The 22039-nt window shown below is 41.9% G+C and overlaps 1 protein-coding gene across 2 annotated transcripts in view; it reads left to right on the forward strand.

Moving 5' to 3' along the window:
* DNAH7 (dynein axonemal heavy chain 7) overlaps positions 1–22039 on the forward strand; it is a 560306-nt gene that overhangs the window by 444531 nt on the left and 93736 nt on the right. For both annotated transcript variants that reach the window (XM_069733889.1, XM_069733890.1), the window contains 2 exons: positions 4208–4402; positions 18845–18937. In XM_069733889.1, coding sequence (XP_069589990.1) covers positions 4208–4402; positions 18845–18937 — 288 coding nt within the window. The remainder of the gene's footprint in view (positions 1–4207; positions 4403–18844; positions 18938–22039) is intronic.

Raw genomic sequence — 22039 nt, forward strand, 5'->3', positions numbered from 1 at the left:
TACCAGAGATGATCCAGTCTTCTCAGCTGGAGGGTTACGTCTCCTCAATGATCTTTTACCTATTTCCTAATGCTAACGAAAGTCTTCTGATCGAAAAAGCTGTTAGAAAACGCAGACCGTCCTCGCTTCCAAAGGATTTGTCATGTGACGTTATTGTTTCGTTTTATCCAAATTGGGTGAGAAACGCTCTCCTTGGTATGTCAAGAGATCCGAGATTTCTCTCATCCCCATACAAACACTTGACCTTTTATAAGGACTTGTCAAAGGCCACTCTCCAAAATAGAAAAGCCTTTTCGTATATCACACGTGAACTATTACGAGCCGGGATTTCTTATTCTTGGACTAGATCGTCAACCCTCCAAGGGCTTGGAATTTTTCAAACATGCTGGAATTAAGCCCTATGGGGCCTACTTTGGCCCACCGTTCACAGCGAAATTGGGTTTTTGCCCTGGTTAACCAGTCTACAACGTGGCTAATCAATAATAAGCTATTTGAGTAACTGAAATAATTCTTCTCCACTTTACAAGCTTTTTTCTACTTTTTTTTTTGGATCGAACCGGACTTTTCCTCCACACAGTCCTAGGGTTGCCATGGGGCTTTCCCGGACGTGGCAGGCTTTGTACTACACATTATCATTATTTACTTTACGTTTGCCTTACAGATTTTTAAGTTCATTATCTGAGCATACTAATATTACTTTTACGCCTAGTTCTTTAAAGCAACGTTGAACTCTGTTTATATTTCATACTGATTTATTGCTTTGAAAGATTGTTTTACTTTTAGGTGCTTTTAAGAAGCGATGGCTATTTCATTATCTGAGCATACTAATTTTACTTTTACGCTTAGTTTTCTAAAGCAACGTTGAACTCTGTTTACATTTCATACTGATTTATTACTTTGTAAGATTGCTTTATTTTGGTGCTATTACGAAGCGGCTTTGTCGGGTAAATTTATGCTACTGTTTGTTGGTTGGTACATATGCCTGTCTTTCTTCCCTCAATCCCCACATAATATTTGGGGACTTCTTCCTCTTCCCTATCACTATCTCTCCTTTACCCCTTTATCCATATCCCCATATAACAGAAAAATCAATAAAAATTACTTGAAAAAAAAAAAAATTATTTAATCTGTCCAATTAGTTTTGGTCCCTTTAACCCCTTTGTGACCTTGGGATTTTCCATTTTTCCGTGTTTGTTTTTCGCTCCCCTCCTTCCCAGAGCCATAACTTATTTATTTTTCCATCAATATGCCCATGTGAGGGCTTATTTTTTGCGGGACAAGTTGTACTTTTGAATGACATCATTGGTTTTACCATGTCATGTACTAAAAAACGGGAAAAAATTTCCAAGTGCGGTGAAATTGCAAAAAAAGTGCAATCCCACACTTGTTTTTTGTTTGGCTTTTTTACTAGGTTCACTAAATGCTAAAACTGACTTGCCATTATGATTCTCCAGGTTAGACACCTAACATGTCTAGGTTCTCTTTTATCTAAGTTCTAAGTGGTGAAAAAAAATTCCAAACTATGCTAGAAAAAAAAAAATTGCGCCATTTTCCGATACTCGTAGCGTCTCCATGTTTTTATTGATACCATTATGGTGCAGATACATTCTTTTGATCGCCCCTTATTGCATTTTAATGCAATGTCGCGGCGACCAAAATAACGTAATTCTGGCATTTCGAATTTTTTTCTTGCTACGCTCTTTAACGATCAGGTTAATGCTTTTTTTATTGATAGATCAGGCGATTCTGAATGCAGCGATACTAAATATGTGTAGGTTTGATTTTTTTATTGTTTTATTTTGAATGGGGTGAAAGGGGGGTGATTTAAACTTTTATATTTTTTATTTTTTCACTTTTTTTCACTTTTTTTTTACTTTTGTCATCAGATCGCTCCTATGTAGCTGAATTGCAGGCTTGCTATGAGCACCGACAACAGGGTGGTGCTCATAGCAAACCGGCTTCAGTAACGATAGAAGTCTCAAGGACCTCTATCGTTACTATGCAGGCGCATCGCTGACCCCAGATCATGTGACGGGGTCGGCGATGCGCTCATTTCCGGCCAGATGGCCGGAAGCTCCGGTTAAATGCCGATGTCAGCGTTTGACAGCGGCATTTAACTATTTAATAGCGGTGGGTGAATCGCGAATTCACACGCCACTATTGCGGGCACATGTCAGCTGTTCAAAACAGCTGACATGTCCCAGCTTTGATGTGGGGGTTCTGACCTCAGACATGCTATCCCGTCCGAGGTCAGAAAGGGGTTAAAAACAGGGTGGCACATGTTAAGGAGCTGAAACTCCTAAACCCTTCATCCAATTTTATTGTGGATACCCTCAAATGAAAGCTGAAAGTCTGAAGTTCAACTGCATCTGAGTTGTTTAAAATTCATTGTGGTAATGCCTATAACCAAAATTAGAAAAATGTTGTCTCTGTCCAAATATATATGGACTTAACTGTAGGTACCAGTGTTTTATCTTCTGTTATTAGACAGAAACAGCTGCTGAAGAAACATATTTTCTTGTGGTGCAGAGGCCAATAATTATAGAAAGTACTAGACGGTGGCCCGATTCTAACGCATCGGGTATTCTAGAATATGTATGTATGTATATAGCAGCCATATAGTATTTAGCAGAGGCCACGTAGTATATAGCAAATGCTACGTGGCCTGTGCTATATACTATGTGGCTGCTATATACATACATACATATTGTAGAATACCCGATGCGTTAATACAGGCCACGCAGTATATAACAGTGGCCATGCAGTATATAACACAGCCCAAACAGTATATAACACAGCCCACATACTATATAACACAACCCACGCAGTATATAGCAGCCACACAGTATATAACACAGGCGACATAGTATATAACACAGGCCACACAGTATATAACACAGGGCACGTAATATATAGCACAGCCCACGCAGTACATAACACAGCCCACATAGTATCTAACACAGGCCACACAGTATATAGCAGCCACGCGGTATATAACACTGCCCACGCTGTATTTAGCAGTGTGGGCACCATATCCCTGTTAAAAAAATAATTACAATAAAAAATTGTGTTATACTCACCCCCTAGGATCCAGCAAAACTGACGATGCGCGCGTGGCTGCCTCCATCTTCTGTTCCCAGGTTGCATTGCGAAATTATCCAGATGACTTAGTGGTCTTGTGAGACCGCTAAGTCTTCTGGGTAATTTTGCAAAGCATCTTTGGGAACGGAAGATGGCGGCCGGTGCGAGCGCATCGTCGTACGACGGAAGGTGAGAATAGCAGGTTTTTTTTTTTTTTTATTATTATTTTTAACATTACATCTTTTTACTAGTTTTTACTGCACAGGCAGCATCAATAGTAAAAAAGTTGGGGACACACAGGGTTAATAGCAGCGGTAACGGAGCGCGGTACCCACGGCCCGTTACCGCTGGCATTAACCCTGTGTGAGCGGTGACTGGAGTGGATTACGGAGCAGGCGCCGGGCACTGACTGCAGGGGAGTAGGGGAGGGACTAATCGGACTGTGCCCGTCGCTGATTGGTCGCGGCAGCCATGACAGGCAGCTGCCGAGACCAATCAGCGACGTGGGATTTACATTACGGAAGTTGCCAACAGAAAGATGGAAGTACCCCTTAGACAATTATATATATATAGATAAATACTACTAGTATACTGATACACATTACCAGCAATTGCTAGGCCCCGTTATGTGTAGAGTTTTACCATCATGAAATATGTACAAAAATGGAGATTTATTTTACAGACATTGGGAAAAAAGTCCATAAATTTGCGTTTGGCCGGTAATCCTGCTGTAACACCACTGTTAGGATAGCGTATGACCCACCAGCACTGATCAGAGGGTCTGTATAGTTACAGCATTCGGACAGTCCACTGTGTTCAGAAAGGCAAAAAGTGTGCAAGAAAAGCATTGGTCTTTTTGAGGCCATTTGACACTTGCAGTTTTGGATGCAGTTTGCTAAAAGCTAAAGCCAGGAGTGGATCATGCAGGATGGACAGTTATATGTTCTGTGTGCACTGCTTACTGCAGAGTGGCATTTTTTCTAAAGATTAATAGGTGAACGAGTTTTTTTGCAATGTGCTTTTTTTAAAACTTTGTTTCTCAGGCAATATAGTGTATAAATGAAAAATATGAATAGAAGAAAATGTGTATGTTGCCATTACATAATGATGGTCATATCTATTTTAGATTGATGAAGAAGAATGGATGTTCTTACTGACTGGTGGCCTCGGACTGGACAATCCACACTCCAATCCATGCACATGGCTGCCCCAGAAATCTTGGGATGAAGTATGTCGCCTTGATTCTGTTCATAGATTCAAGGGTATTCGGAAGGATTTTATGAGACTAAAGGACGGATGGAAGTCTGTATATGATAGTTTGGTGAGTTGCCATTATGGAAGGTGTACAGACATTTAGCATATAGTCAGAGCAGTTATAATTGAACACATCTGTTTTATGTAAAAAAAAAAAAAAGTCCTGCTATCAAAAAAGTTTTTAAATAGTGTCTATCACTGCAGACACTGTGATATGTAACCGTTTCTTCTCTCTATCCAAGCAGCGGTTTCAGCAACATACCTGTGTTAATAATCATGTCATAAAAACAAACACGACACGTAATTATTCTGTATTATTATATGTATGGCTCAGCAGTCCCTCCAAGTGTGCTGCCTCTCTAATTTGGTGACACTAGAAAAGACTCTGCAAGTCTTAACCTACCGTACAGGTATGGCACATGTAAAGGAGCCCGCCCCATACCAGGTAGGTGATGGCTGTGTGTTACAGCCAGGACCTGCCTCTAACAATCGTGAGTGGAGCTCTTCTTCAACTGTGCTTCAAACTGACCGCGGCATTTAACACGTGCCAGCATGGGTGTGTGTCATTCCATGCGCTCATCGGCGTGCCCGTGACGTGATCCCAGTTCGCCATTCAAAAGTATAGCTCATCCTACAAAAAAAAAGCCCTCGTGTCTATGGACAGAAAAATACAAATGTTACTGCTTTGGGAAGAAAGGGAGCAAAGAGGAAATTGGCCACATTGTGAAGGGGTTAAATGGACCCTGATACATGCTGCCCAAGCCACGGGCGGGATGAATCAGACACTGGCTGTGTTATTGCAGCCATATGTGTTTTACTGTGAAATGCTGCTTCACTTTAGAGCAAACATACATTGAAAAGCCATTCATGGACCATGCATCTGAGGACTTCTTCGAGGCCAGACCTAATGACTTCTTCCCAACCCCGTCCCCCATGTCTGACACATACCCCTATGTGTGGGTATTTAGAGAAATTGACAGTCAAGTGCAGCAAGGCGGGGAGACGCTGACAGAGACATGCCCCATACCAGCCATACAAGGCACATAGTCCTTGGTCAAGTTTCCAAAGCATGCTTTCCCCGAAATGTCCCATAACGCCATTATAGGGCCCGCATCTATCAACTGACAGGTCCCAGGACTTTTCTGGGCACTATATGAAGTTGACGAATGGTGCCAGGTATTTTGCCCAGTACAGTCTGACTTGCATGTGTTGGTTTAAAGTTAAGATATCTGAATCGTTTCACTAAATCAAGTAACAAACAAGTATATTTTAGGTGAGTGGATTCTTGACAAACTATGAAAGAAATATAATTGCAGTACTGTGACTGGTACTCAGCGTCGGACTGGAGCACCTTGGGCCCACCAGAGAAAATCATTCTTGGGGCCCACTATGTAGCTACATAGAAATAGATACAAGACCACCAATTGTGCGGTAAAAAGCGCTAATATCAGGGTATAATATAAGGTAGTTCACGTCTTAATTATGTAGCAATGGTTGGGGTAGCCCCCTCACAGAATTTAATGTAGCCCCCTCATAAAATATAATGCAGTCCCCTCTCATAGAATATAATGCAGCACCCCACAAAATATAATGCAACCCCCTCAGGTATAATGCAGTCCTCACCATAGAATATAATGTAGCACCCTCATACGTTATAATGCAGCCCCCTCATATAGTATAATGCAGCCCACCACAGAATATAATGTAGTCCACTGAGAGAATGCAGCCCCACCACAAAATATAATGCAGCCCCCATAGAGTATACTGTAGCCTCTTCATAAAGTATAATGCAGCCCCTCTCCACCCCCATCATTGTCCTCATCACCACCTGCATCATTGCCTCCTCCCCCACCATCATTGTCCATTTCATCACCTCCATCATCACCTCCATCATCACCTCCATCATTGCCTCCCCCACCACAATCATTGCCCATCGCCTCCATCATTGCCTCCCCACCATCATTGCCTATCGCCTCCATTGCCTATCACCTCCATCATTGCCCATCACCTCCATCATCGCCTCTCCCACCACCATCATTGCCCATCACTTCCATCATTGCCTTCCCACCATCATTGCCCATCACCTCCATTGCCTATCAGCTCCATCATTGCCTCCCCGACCACCATCATTGCCCAATGCTTCCATCATTGCCTCCCCACCATCATTGCCCATCACCTCCATCATTGCCCATCACCTCCATCATCTCCTCCCCACCATCATTGCCTATCACCTCCATCATTGCCCATCACCTCCATCATTGTCTCCCCCCACCACCATCATTGTCCTACACCTCCATCGTCTCCCCCCACCAATACCATTGTCCTTCACCACCACACACACACACCTCACCGCAGCTCATCACACACAGGCAGGCACACACAGACACTCTCACACACACGCAGACACACACACGCAGGCACAGACACACACGCAGGTACACAGAAACTCTCTCACACACACACATGTAGGCACACACACTCTCACACACGCAGACACACACACACTTTCACATACACACACACATGCATGCACGCACACACACACTCAGGCACACAACACAGCTCACCTCCCCGCAGCAGTAGCTCATCCCAGCAGCCTCTTCCTTGCTGGAAGCTTTCTGTCTGAGACAGCACGCTGGATGATGACGTCATCCAGCTGGGCTGTCTCAGACAGGAAGCAGGACGCCGGGAGGTGAGCTGCTCTGTGTGAGTCTGTGTGCCTGCATGTGTGTGTATGTGTGCGGTGCTGTGTGTGTGTGTGGGCAGTGCTTAGTGCGTGTGTGTGGTGCGGCTTTACATGCGGGCAGTGATAGCTAAAGCCTGCGGCTAACGCTGCCTGCTATTAAAGAGAAATGGTATTCACGCCTCTTGACGCCCATAGGGGCGTGGGGAAGCGTGAACATTCATTTTGCTTTAGCAGCGGGGACAGGATCCTGTCTCCAGCTGCTGTTACGCTGGCACAGGGCGGGCCCTCTTGACTCTGGGGCCCCATAGCCACTGGCTGGGGGCCCCTGGAGCAGTGGGGCCCTAGGCAGCTGCTGGCCAGTATGCCAGCAGGTGACAGTGTTTGGGCCCACCGGAGAATCCTCTGGTTCTCCGGTGGGCCAGTCCGAGCCTGCTGGTACTCATGACATAGCAATGCCGCGGATGGAATAGCACTATTTTACAGCTGTACGGTTTTAGTGTCACATGTATGCAGTTTTTTGTCATTTTCACCCCGTTTGCTGTATTTAAATAAAAACATTAGATACAATCTTGAATGTTGATAACAGCCCTGTGCAAGTCAAAATGTTACTATGTGTTAGTGATCTGTATGGCCTGTCTAAGGCTCTGTTCACATCACCATTTTGGCCTTTGTATAATATACAGCTCTGGCAAACATTAAAGAGACCACTGCAAAATGTTCAGTTTGTCTGACTTTTCTCTTTATAGGTATATTTTTGAGTAAAATGTAAATTGTTCTTTTTTTCTATAAACTACTGACAACATGTCTCTGAAGTTCCAAGCAATAAATTTTGTGTTTATTTTAGGGAAATGAGAAATAGTCAAAATAACAAAAAAAATGCATTGCTTGCAGACCTCAAATAATGCAAAAAAAACAAGTTCATAGTTATTTAGAAATAACAATACTAAAGTTTTAACTTAGGAAGAGTTTGTGGAATAACTATGATTTTTAATCACAACCTGCCCAATTCCAGCCTTGCTGAAGCATCCCCAGATCATCACCGATCCTCCACCAAATTTCACAGTGGGTGCAAGACACCTTGGCTTGTACGCCTGTCCAGGTCCAGGTCCAGGTCTAATGTAACCATTAGACGACCAGGTGTTGATCTGGGGATGTTTCAGGAAGGCTGGAATTGGGCAGGTTAATCTTTGCAAAGAACGTATGAATCAAGCCATATATAAGGTTATCCTGGAAAAACTCTTGACTCCTTCTGCTCAGGCAATGTTCCCCAACTCTGAGGACTGTTTTTTTCCAGCAGAACAATGTGCCATGCCACACAGCTAGGTCAATCAAGATGTGGATGAAGGACCACCACATCAAATTCCTGTCTTGACCAGCCCAATCTCCAGACTTGAACTCCATTGAAAATCTCTGGAATATAATCAAGAGGATGATGGATGGTCACAAGCCATCAAACAAAGAAGAACTGCTTACATTATTGTGCCAGAAGCAGTGTGAAAGACTGGTGGAAAGCATGCCAAGATACATGAAAGCTGTGATTAACAATCATGGTTATTCCACAATATATTGATTTCTGAACTCTTCCTGAATTAAAACATTAGTATTGTTGTTTCTAAATGATTATGAACTTATTTTTTTCCATTATTTGAGGTCTGCAAGTAATGCATTTTTTTTGTTATTTTGACCATTTCTCATTTTCAGAAAATAAATACAAAATGTACTGCTTGGAACTTTGAAGACATGTTGTTAGTAGTTTATAGAATAAAAGAACAATTGACATTTTACTCAAAAACATACCATAAAGAGAAAAATCAGACAAACTGAAAATGTTGCTGTGGTCTCTTAATTTTTGCCAGAGCTGTATATACCGAGCACATATACATTGAATATATGCCTGTGGTGCATGCTATACAGTGGCATCCAGCACCCATTAGTTTAAGGATTTATGTTTTTATTGGATACTAATGTGTGACACCGCGAACACTTGTCTCCATCTGGCTAATGATACCCTACACACAGCGAAGTGTAAGTACATCTCTAACATGTTTTGATGCAATATACTCTTACAGCGAGAATGATTGTTAGCTTTTGTCTTCTTTCTGCCTCTGGATGCTGTCATATGTCTCATGGTCCAGCAGCGGTAATGAAGGTAAGTGAGCGCAGAATGTGACATTCCCCGGGTCTCTGCATTACGTGTGTACAAATACTGAGTATATAATGACAATGCATCGCAGGGTCCAGTCTGCCCCATTGTGAACAATAGCATACTATCACTATTGTCTCTTTGTTTAGAACAGTTGTTCATTTCCCAGCCAGTTTTAGAGATAATAGCATTTTTTTGTGTCTAATGTACCAGAATTTATAATTTATGAAGTTCATGAAAGATTTTTTTTCTGTGCTATGTTGTGCATAAATATGTGGTTCTCCAGAATTTCTTTTAGTCTATGCATGATGAAGAGACCTGAGTAGTCTCAAAAGCTGCCATTTGTTACCATCTTTTCAGTTAGCCATTAAAAGGTATCAACCACTGAGGACTCTCAATTCTAAAGATTTTATAATAGAAATTCATTTGCTTCCTGTAGTTTACATGGTACTTTTTATGCAGTATATGGAGTATGCTGAAATGGATTTTTCTTTATTTAGACTAAAAACTTATTATCACGCAAGTTATCAGTGTTATAATCATGCTCTCTCTTCCTTCTGTGACTTTGTTAGTAGGGTACCCTGACCACAAAACCCTTTGAATTCCGTTCCTGTGAAGAAAATTGTTTTCTAATGATTTAAACCAAGCAGAAAAAATAGATTCGTGCATGAAACAACTCTTTAGAAGACCTGAATTTTTCTTGCATGTTAAACAATATATATCTAGTGTTTTGTGTTGGGTAAATCAACCACAATACTGGTGACAAGTTTGGACACATCTGTTCATACAATGGTTTTCTTATTGGAATGTGCACATTGTAGATTCAGATTGAAGGTAGCAAAACAAAAAAAGACAGACATATTACATGAACACATGTATGGAATAAGGAAACATGAAACAAACCAGGATGTGTGTTTAACCTTAGATTTCTCAAAGTCAAATTCTGAGGCACGGCATTCCAGAAAAAGATGTTCTAGAATTGGGAATGCAAGTACTTACATTTCAGGAGAGCTAACGAGTCTGTAACATACTGATGTAAAGCGTTTTTTACATTCTATCTTCCTTTGTCATTAGTCTTAGGCTACTTTCACACTTCCGTCTTTTGTCCTCCGTCGCAATCCGTCGTTATGGGCAAATAAACGGATCCTGCAAATGTGCTTGCAGGATGCGTTTTTTGTCCGTACACTTGTATTAGCGACGGATCGCGACGGATGGGCACACGTCGCATCCGTTGTGCGACGGATCTGTCGTGTTTTGGCGGACGCAACGCATAACAAAAAGTTCAATGTAACGCTTTTTTGTGCGACGTGTTCGCCATTTTCGTCCGCGCATGCGCGGCCAAAGCTCCGCCCCCTCCTCCCCGGACTGCATCCACTGCCCACGTCTTGCAGTTATTTCACAACGTCCGTCGGTACGTCGGCCCGACGCATTGCGACGGGCAGGTACCAACAGAAGTGTGAAAGTAGCCTACGCTACTTAGTCTGCGCGAATATCCAATTTCAGGTTGTATCATATCGTTATCACAAAGAATGTTTTCATCTACACAAGCCAGAATTTACAGTATATTGCCCTGCTATAATGCAAGGCTGCATATTACCTAGCAAGGAGTGTCATAAATGGATGGAATGAATGACTTTATTACAAAAGCAATCTATTATCAAGGCTCCACTATAACCTGAATAACCTATTTCACGGGATCAGAAAGCGCCATTAATGTATAGTAATGACAGCTGCAATATCTCAGTGTTGTAGGTCTGTTATCACTGTAAGCTCCCTACTGATAAGAGTTATATACCCAACATCTGATTTCAGGCTACTTCATGTAGTCACAATGGAGTGTGACAATGTTGGAGACAATAACAGTGAGGAAAAGTAAGCTAAAACCTTCTTCTTCGGCAACAACAGCAATACTGCTCCATCTCAGTGCACGTGTAGTGCAGCTTTCTGCTTTCTCACAGTTAAAATGGTAAACTCTGATTATGTGGAAGAGTCTCCTCCACAATCATTACCTCTGTAATGTATGGCAAGTGATTTATAATGCTCCATGGTTTTCTTTCAGTCCATTATGGATTCTGAAGCATATACAGGTGCGATGAGGCCCGATATACTCCTCTGAGTGACCTAGAAGTCTCTGACCATGTGGTGTTGAGCCAAGTATCCCGAACTGGAAAACTCTTCTCTACTCTCTAGCATTTATGTTACTATTAACAAATATCATAACCGTTACTAGAACATGGCAGGGCGTGTGGGGAAATTCATATACATGGAATATTTACACGCTCCAATGTCCTTTAATTTATCTTCCAGACCTCATTGACCGGCATAAAGGGGTTCTCCACTACTAGGCAAACCCAGTTTTATCAATTCAGGACCATCTGCAGCCAAAGAGTGGCTCGTCATCTGCAGCCATTACTATTTGAGCACAGCAGATGTCCACCCTGACAGGATGTTGATGAGCTGCAGCCAGGGCCGGTTTTAGACAAAGTGGGGCCCTAGGCCAAAATGTAAACTGGGGCCCCAAATGACATTGCAAAATCACACAAACATTTAAGTTACGTTACATGAGCAGGATGTGGATACAGTTGGTCTGCCACTATTAGCAGTATGCAGGGGCGTTGCTATGGTCAGAAAAGATTGGGGCCCAAGATAAAAAGTTGCCCACCCAACCCCCTCCAAATTTTTTTTCAACACTGCAGATAACAAAGTGATAACTCTCTGAGTACAGATAATGTAGTAGATGTCACCTGCAGTCCTATGTAACACCACAGACAGCCATAGTGTTTCAGAGTAAGACTATGTTCACATGCAGCTGTTTTTTCAGTAGCTATAGCCTGTTCTACTGGCAGTAATAATGTTGCGTTCAAAACACCTGTTTTTCAGCTTGTTTTGTGGTGTTATATACACTTTTTTTCAGTTTTTTTCAAAGTGCGGATGTTTGTTTGTTCTACGGTATGTTTAAGGCCACATTCACACGCTCAGTATTTGGTCAGTTTTTTACCTCACTATCTGTAAGCCAAAACCAGGAGTGGGTGATATATACAGAAGTGGTGCACATGTTTCTATTATACTTTTCCTCTATTTGTTCCACTCCTGGTTTTGGCTTACAGATACTGATGTAAAATACTGACCAAATACTGAACATGAGAACATGACCTAATAGTTTAATTCACCAGAACCACTTAAAAAATTGCAGTGAAAAATGCTGTTGCAATATCTGCAGTTTTTTTATTCTTTCATTGCTTTCTACGGGTGAAAACACACTGAAGGAAGTGACACGCTACAGATTTAAAAAGCGCTACAGTTCTGAAGCTCAGTCCGAAAAAAAACAAGCGCGTGCAGGAGATTTCGGAAATCAGCTTTTCGTCATGTTCATATGCAGACTTTTTGCAGCTTTTTCTTCTGCAAATAAGAAGTTTACAGCATTTTACAGCACAAACAAAAACTCAGGTTTCAGAAATCTCCTGCACACCCTTCTATTTTCTACTGACTGAATTTCACAACTGCAGCGTTTTTTTAAATCTGAGCCTGTCAATTCTTTCAGCATTTTTTTCACCCATGAAAACCAATGAAAAAGTAAAAAAAAAAAAAAAAAGCTGCAAAGGTCGCAGTGTAGTTTTTCGTTCCTTTGTTTGTGAATAAAACTAACTTTTTAAACATGTACTGTAGACAAAATTCAAACTGTAAAAAAACAAACAGCAAAAGCTCTAAAGGTGTGTGCACACAGTCAGTAAATTCTGGGTGCTGTGTACTTGTGTAGTGTCCAGCCCGCAGCGTCCAGAATTTTCCCCTGACTTGAAAATTTGTTCCGGGCATGCTCAGAATGAAAAAACGTGATACGTCGCTGGATTACTGTGTTTGAGGGTCAGCGACGGATCCTGCATCCATAGACTTCCATTATAGCCTGCGACGGACAGCGCAGGACCTGTCACTGAGCGATTTTCCTACGTGCAGAAAAAAACATTCCTCTGAACGTTTTCGACGCACGACGGACAGCTATTTTCCAATGGATCCAGTGCACGACGGATGAAACGGGTGGGCTTCCGTCACAAACCGTCTCTAATACAAGTCTATGGGGAAAAAACAGGATCCTGCAGAAAAATATGCAGGATCCAGTCTTTTCAAAACTCGACGGATTTTGACGGGAGGAAAAAGATGGAAGTGGTATGTGCACACGTTCAGGATTTGGTCAGGATTTTTCATCAGTATTTGTAGCCAAAACCAGGAGTGGAACAATTAGAGGAAAAGTATAATAGAAACATATGCACCACTTCAGTATTTATCACCCACTCCTGGTTTTGGCTACAAATACTGATGAAAAATCCTGACCAAATCCTGATGCAATCCTGAACGTGTGCACATAAGAGAGCAGGCTTTGGCTGCAAAAGAAAATGCACTGAAAACACTGATTCCTATGCACACCTGTACTATGTGTATGGCTCACCCTTATTATTTCACATGGGAATTTATTTCTATATAATACCCTGATTCAGCAGGCAATATTCCTGTCTTGTGTCATCCAGACAGTAGTGACAGGAGGTCGCCCTGTCAGATTACAAGCAATGATTTAGTGACTGTGCTCAGAGCCTATGCTGATCCCTGCTGTATGTGCCTGTGAAACCTGATCCTGCAGGGATCAGCACGGAGCTCCAGGACCACAGTGAGTAAATCTATGGGGCCATAACGTTTGTGCAGCACTATATGTGGCCATAACATTTGTGCAGCACTATATGGGGCCATAACATTTGTGCAGCACTATATGGGGCCATAACGTTTGTGCAGCACTATATGGGGCCATAAAATTTGTGCAGCACTATATGTGGCCATAACATTTGTGCAGCACTATATGTGGCCATAACATTTGTGCAGCACTATATGGGGCCATAACGTTTGTGCAGCACTATATGTGGCCATAACATTTGTGCAGCACTATATGGGGCCATAACGTTTGTGCAGCACTATATGGGGCCATAAAATTTGTGCAGCACTATATGTGGCCATAACATTTGTGCAGCACTATATGGGGCCATAACGTTTGTGCAGCACTATATGGGGCCATAATGTTTGTGCAGCACTGTATGGGGCCATAACATTTGTGCAGCACTATATGGGGCAAGTGCCTGTATGGGGCCATAATTAACGTTTGTGGAGCATTCTATGGGGCAAGTGTTTGTATGGAGCATCTTATGGGGCCATAATCAGCATTTGTGCAGCATTATATTGGGAAAATGTGTCTATGGAGCATCTTATGGGGCCATTATTAACCTTTATGCAGGATTATATGGGGCATGTTTTAATATGGAGCATCTTATGGGGCCCATCATAAACTGTATGGAGCATTATATGGGGCTCCTGATTCAATATGGATATTCAAAAACACTTAACCTACTGATGTCTCAATTAATTTTACTTTTATTGGTATCTATTTTTACTTTTACATTTACCGGTAGCTGCTGCATTTCCCACCCTAGGCTTATACTCGGGTCATTAAGTTTTCCCAGTTTTTTGTGGCAAAATTAGGGGGGTCGGCTTATACATGGGTCGGCTTATACTCGAGTATATACGGGGTATATATATATATATATATATATATATATATATATATATATATATTATATTATATATATATATTATACCTATTCTATGACTACACATTTATTTTATCTATTCTATTGTAACCTGTTAGTGTGATTTTACTGTACACCGCACTGAATTGCCGTCTTTTCTATAGAACACTGGTGTGTATTTCTCGCAAGTCACGCGCATGGTCTGTGTGTAATCCGTATTATTCTCGCCCCATTGACTTTCATTGGGAGATTTTTTGCGCAATACGCTGACAAGCGCAGCATGCTGCGACTTTCTCATCCCGTAAAATACGGCCAAGAAATATACGGCAGATAGGAGCTGCCTCATAGAGAAACATTGGTCCGTGTGCAATGTGCTTTTTTTGCGCCTCTCATACGTCCGTATTCCTCTCTTGTGTGACTCCGGCCTAACACAAAAAGTCACGGTCACTGTCCCGCAAAAGCAGTGCCAGCATTACTGGAATGACACTATTGTGGGAGGTGATTATACACTGTTTTTATTTTATATCGTGCCCTGAATTGAGTGGAGTTGCACAGTAGTGGAGAACCCCTTTTAGCTGGGGCATTATATGGGGCCCATTCTGTATGGAGCAATATATGGGACTCATTATATATGGAGCAATAGATGGGACCCATCATATACTGTATGGAGAATTATATGTGGCTCACTATACTGTATGGAGCATTATATGGGGTCAATTCCATATGGAGCAATATATGCAGCTCATTCTGTATGGAGCACTCTGTGGTGCCCATTATACTGTATAGAGCATTATATGAGGCTCATTATTCTGTATGGAGCATAATATTGGACTCATTATTCTGTTTGGAGCAATATATGGGGCTCATTATTCTGTATAGAGGACTAGACTGTCCGGTTCCTGAGCTAATGTAGAATGTACAATAGATATCACTCATGTAATGTAAGAAGTAAGTGAAATCTTTGGCATTGTGCTCTACCTTTATTTCCCTGCCATATCGGTGCATTATGAATTGTGGTATGTGTTAAAGGGGCCCACCGGGACTGTTTCGCCCAGGGCCCATGAAAACCTGGATCCGGCCCTGGGTGAAACTATGGACTAGACCATCTAGGCTGCACTAGTTAGATCAGAGAACATCGGCCATTGTGATACATTTGTTGTATTTGGTGACTGTGTAATCTGTTTCTACTCCAACGTTTTTAATTTCAGCGCTGGACTGGTGCTACTAAATAAGTTCCCTGTCCCTAGTAATACACTTATCAGCCGCTGTCTTCAGCTCATCCCAGCCCCGCTCTGTTCCCACAGCTCATCTTGTGACCCCCAACTTCTGACTGACCGTAAGTCAGAAGCAATGGTCACAAGCTCTCAGTGTAAGTCTATGAGGGCTTCGTTCTGGCCTTGTTCTTTCTCTCATAGACTTGCATTGAGTAATGACCTCCAAATCTCAGAAGAAGACAGCGGGTGGTAAGTATAATGCTAAGGGCAGGAAACCTAAATTAGTTGCACCACTCCAGTGCTGAAATAAAAAGAATTGCTAGAGTGGTGTTTTAACAATTTGAGATAAATCAAGATGTTTTGAAAAAGTTTGTGTCAGTTTTTTCATCATTTTCATATCATTGATACAATGTGATTTTCATTTCTTCTCTTAAAGATATGCATTTTGAAAAGTTACTCAACAATTTATGTATATCGTGACTGTAGTTGTAGACTGATGTTCCGATATAGATTGCACTGGTTCAGTGAGTACATCTGCTCTTTACAGACATTGCATCTTATTGTTAACCACTTCCTGCAGTGTGCAATTAAACACCATACCCACAGCATCAGCAGCAGATGTCATCTGTGCGTTACAGCTGACAGCCCGCTGCAATGGTTGGGTTAGGAGTTAAAATCGATTCCAGCTGTTCAAGCCCTTGGATGACACCATCAATATTGAATTTGGCACATATGGTAGTACCTATCTGCTCAGTTGAGGCCAGCCTCTCTTTGTATAAGCCTGTCTTCTGACACTGACCAAACATTGATTAAATTGGGATCTAAAACGCTGATAAAACTTGGTTCGATATTTTAAATATGAGAAAATCTCTGACATCTGTTTGAGGTCTTAGACAAAGGTTTACTTAATTTGCGCAGCCTCTTTAAAATTCAAGTTCCTTCATTGCCTCTGGGGTGCTCGTCTTTAATGTAAGAGATGGTATAAATGATTTTCCCTTATAATGGGTTTCTATCAGAACCCTTTGATTATGTTGTTGTTTGGCGTTAGCAGATATTTACACTCCTCAACATTGAAGTTGCAACCAGGGCCGGACTGGCCATTTGGTATTTCTGGCAAATGCCAGAAGGGCCGGTCTGGTTGTGGGCTGCCTTGTGTGCTATGTTGTTAACAGAATCATTGATCTCAAGACACCCATACTGTTAAAAGTTGTGACAAAGCACAAAGCCAGTTACTCCGTCACTTACCCCAGCATGCCGTGGGTATAATTAGAAATATTGGTCTTGTAGTAATTCTTCCTTTCCTCCATCCAGGGTAATATTAGTAATATATCCCATCTAGTTATTGGGGACAGGGACACCGTGGGCCTGTGTGATTTCAAATGCCAGGGCTGAATTTCATTCCCAGTCCGTACCTGGTTGCAACCCCAAGAAGGAAAAGTCGTAGATGTATGAAAATCACATCATGTTAATGATATTCAAATGACAAAATAAATGGACTCAAAATTTTCAAACATCTTGATTTATTCAGTTCGTGTGAGTGCCACATGTAGTAATACACACCTTGGCTCCTATCACTGAGGCTGTTAGTGACTGAGAAGTGTTCTGCCATGCTAAATCATCAAGATCCGCTGTTGGCAGCTCACAGACACTTTGGAGAATTGGCCATAACATTGGTTCCACAACTAAATCTATGTAATCCCAAACTACTAGTGTACTTGAATTGAAGGCTAAAGCGGTCTGGTTTTTGTTCATTATGCCAGTGCACACCATTATCCTGAGAGTAGGACTGGTGTGACGTTCCCTTTGTTAAGTCCTCTTCATGGTGTTGACCATGTGGTTTCCTGATGGAGACCAGAAGATGGAATGGAACAATGGTGGCTAGAAAGGATGTTTGTATTCTTTTCTATTTTCTATTCACTGATGAGTCTTTTGTCTTGGATTCAATGACAGTTGGAGATTGGTTTGGAGACCACAGGGTACATCTTTACAAGGGAACATCACACTGATCCTTCTCCTGGCTTTATGCTGGGAAGTGGCGTAATGTTTGGTAACCTGGCCTTTCCCTTCTTCATTCCAGGTACACTAACAGTTCGCGTTACATTGATTTGGTCGTGGAACCATTTCTCCAAGGTGTCCCAAGAGCCGGTTTTTCAAAATGACAACACCAGTCAACATGTTGCTCGTGCTACTGTGAGCAGCACTGCATGTGCCACCATGGTCTGGAATTTTCCTCAAACAACCATTAGTGACCTCATTGATATCATGCATAGTCTTGATTTCTTCTTGTGGTGCTCATGCTCAATGCTGAATACATTGAGATAGTTTGAAAATTAACATGTCAATCCAGCCTGAGATTTCCATAATTCCACCATTCCCCCTTCCTGGTGGTGCACACCCAGTGTTGAGATGTGTCTATTGATATGACTTAAAAAAAAACAGCAATTCTTGAACCCAGGCAGCCATCTTTAAGAGACCACTAACAGCAGCAGCAATTGGACTGAATCTGGTGACTGCAATTTGCAAGACAAAGAAGGCTTAGAAAAATATCCTTATTGTTGTTACACGTGGACAACTTTGTGTTAAAGTTCCTTCATTTGCTTCATTCTGCTGTCATTTATTTAATAATCTGCATAATTCTGTTTATATTAGCACTCGTTACAAACAGCTAATTTACTCGTTGTCACCGCAAATGTCTTGTGTTTTCTGTGCAAAGTTTTAAACTTCTCTGAGATCGTTTTATTGTATTTACTCTTCCTTCTTTCTCGCTGTCGAATGCTGTACATGTTCAATTATTTACAAAAGACAAAGTGGAGTTTTACTATTATCTTGGCTTTAATGTTTTGTAGCTGTTATGAAAAGTGACAAATTAAATAAAGTCAGCCTACTGTGCCTGCTCTTACAGGAACCGCACCATGAGGCTTTTCCTTCTGAATGGCAAGAAAAAGTGGGTCATTTCCAAAGGATGCTCATCATCCGATGCCTAAGGCCTGACAAAGTAAGTATGGTAGCAATTTAAAAGTCTTATCATACACGGCTTTGATGACTTAGTGCCTTGAAATCAGATAAACAACCAACATTGCATATTGAATGTAATGGAGCATGACGGAAATCTATAACAGCACACATGCGACACTTGTTTTCCTTATTATTAGAATATATTATTTGAAGCTCGGCAAAGCTCACAAGTCAGAGCATGAATTTAATACATGGGTATTTATTTCCTCACAGAAGCCATAATAATTTAAAGGGGACATTCCAGAAGTAAAATTATTACTGTATGTTCTTCACAGCTCAGTGTATCTAGGTTGTAGAAGTCAAATTGTTTGGGGTTTCTATAGGAGCCTACATTTTTTAAGCTTCGTTTTAGTTCATAAATATTTTTTTCTGATCACAGAAAATGATATCATATTCTTAGGATATCACTTTATCCATGTGGGGGTCTCCACTGATCAGAATGCAAGGCCATATACCATTACCATTCAATCTGCTTATTCATTTCAAATGATACATATCTTTAGCCTTCCATATATCTCAGGTCTTGCTTTACATCCACTTCCACTGAAGGTTTTGTTTGACATTTGAAAAACAGTCTACTTTATCTAAATTAAAAGAACACTTTCAATTTCCTACATCGGTTCTGCATTTCACTTCAGCCCCATTCATCTGAATACATATAAGCTACAGTATCAGCCAGGATCCATTTCTGCTGCCTAAAGTGAAAATTAGAAATCATGCCCCCATACCATGCTTGACTGTTTCTATCACCCCTTTAAACTTTTATTGGAGTTCGGGGTGGCGCATCCTCTATCAATACTCCATTTAAGCTGAGGTCTTGCAGGGTAGAGGAACGGGGGCTCAGAACCTCATTTCTAGAGACTGTTGGGTGCCCCTGCAATAAGACATTTCTCACGTACCTTGTGCATTGGTGATAAATGTATTTTCTGGGATTACCCCTCGTTTGATCTCTAATGTGAACCTGACAGCTGACACATGTTGGGCAGCATGTACCAGGCACTGGCTGTATCATTTCAGCCAGTTATATTTGACTCTGAAACTCTGTGACATGTCAGAGAAAAACATACTTTAATAGCCGCCTGTCCGCCTAATCTATAGTGTGGATCGGTCTCTGGCGGCTTCTCCCCACCCTACTGCCTAGGGAGACTCCTATCAATCCTGGGCAGTGAGTGGGGAGAAGCCACTGGGGACCCACTTGTCTAGCTAGTCTACAGTGTGGATCGGTCCCTGGTGGCTTCTCTCCACCCTACTGCCTAGGGAGAGACCTATCATTCCAGGTCAGTAAGCGGGGAGAAGCCGCTAGGGACGCACCGGTCTAGGTAATCTACAGCGTGGCTCGGTCCCTGGTGAAGTCTATGAATAGGATTAAACTCTCTTTCCTAGAGGATGCCCCCTTGTCATTGTTGCATGCATAGGTGTAAAAAGGTTATTAGAAAGATCTCTGTACTGTGCCTTCATACATTTGTACATTAATAACCTGTCACTTAATCACCGTTGTCACGCATTATGTGGCCACACTAGTAACTTGTATAGATGTAAAACTACGTTCTTATCATGAGCATCTGTGATTCTTTTAATGCATCCTTTGATTTTGTTTCCCTTGGCAGCAGCTGCCGGCTCACCAAGTATCATCTGCAAATATTGAAATTCTACTCAGTATGCCCTCTACAATAATATATATATATATATATATATGTATATATATCTACTATATAATTGTCTAAGAGTCACTTCTGTCTTTCTGTCTGTCCCGGATATTCATTGGTCGCTGCCTCTGTTATTCATGGAATCCAAGTCGCTGATTGGTCGTGGCAAAACGCCCACGACCATTGCCACGACCAATCAGCGAGGGGCGCAGTCCGGCGGCTCCTTCCTCCCCGCAGTCAGTGCCCGCTCCATACTCCCCTCCAGTCAGCGCTCACACAGGGTTAATGGCAGCGCTAATGGACCACGTTATGCCGCGGTGTAACGCACTCCGTTAACGCTGCTATTAACCCTGTGTGACCAACTTTTTTACTATTGATGCTGCCTATGCAATATAGTACGTGACTGGGCAATATAGTACGTGACTGTGCAATATACTATGTGGCTGGGCAATATACTATGTGGCTGGGCAATATACTGTGTGGCTGGGCAATATACTATGTGGCTGGGCAATATAGTACATGACTGGGCAATATACTATGTGGCTGGGCAATATACTACGTGACTGGGCAATATACCATGTGGCTGGGCAATATAGTACGTGACTGAGAATATAGTACGTGACTGGGCAATATAATACGTGGCTGGGCAATATACTGTGTGGCTGGGCAATATACTACGTGGCTGGGCAATATACTGTGTGGCTGGGCAATATACTACGTGGCTGGGCAATATACTACGTGACTGGGCAATATACTATGTGGCTGGGTAATATACTACGTGGGCTGTGCAATATACTACGTGGACATGCATATTCTAGAATACCCGATGCGTTAGAATCGGGCTACCATCTAGTACATATATATATTTATGAAGAGGGTTCAATACTGACCCCCATAACACCCCACTGTTAACTAATCTGAGTGTGTTCCATTAATATCCAGCCTCTGTTTCTTCTCACTGAGACAGTTGTTAGCCAATTACACATATTTTCCCCTAATCCCGTTCCTTTCATTATATCTACCATCCTTTTTATGTGGCACTGTATCAAATGACTTTTAAAAGTCGAGATAGACAACATTCACGGCATTACCTTGGTTCAGTCTGGAACTTACTTCCTCATGTAATCTAATCAGATATGTTTGACAGGACCTTCCTCCCCGCAGTCAGTGCCCGCTCCATACTCCCCTTCAGTCAGCGCTCACACAGGGTTAATGGCAGCGCTAATGGACCGCGTTATGCCGCGGTGTAACGCACTCCATTAACGCTGCAATTAACCCTGTGTGACCAACTTTTTTACTATTGATGCTGCCTATGCAGCATCAATAGTAAAAAGATCTAATGTTAAAAATAATAAAAAAAATAAAAAATCATCATATACTCACCTTCTGGTGCCTTTCCCGCTCCTCGCGACACTCCGGTGACCAGTCCATGCATT

This window comes from Ranitomeya imitator, chromosome 7 (genome assembly GCF_032444005.1).
Source record: "Ranitomeya imitator isolate aRanImi1 chromosome 7, aRanImi1.pri, whole genome shotgun sequence".
Classification (NCBI taxonomy): domain Eukaryota; kingdom Metazoa; phylum Chordata; class Amphibia; order Anura; family Dendrobatidae; genus Ranitomeya; species Ranitomeya imitator.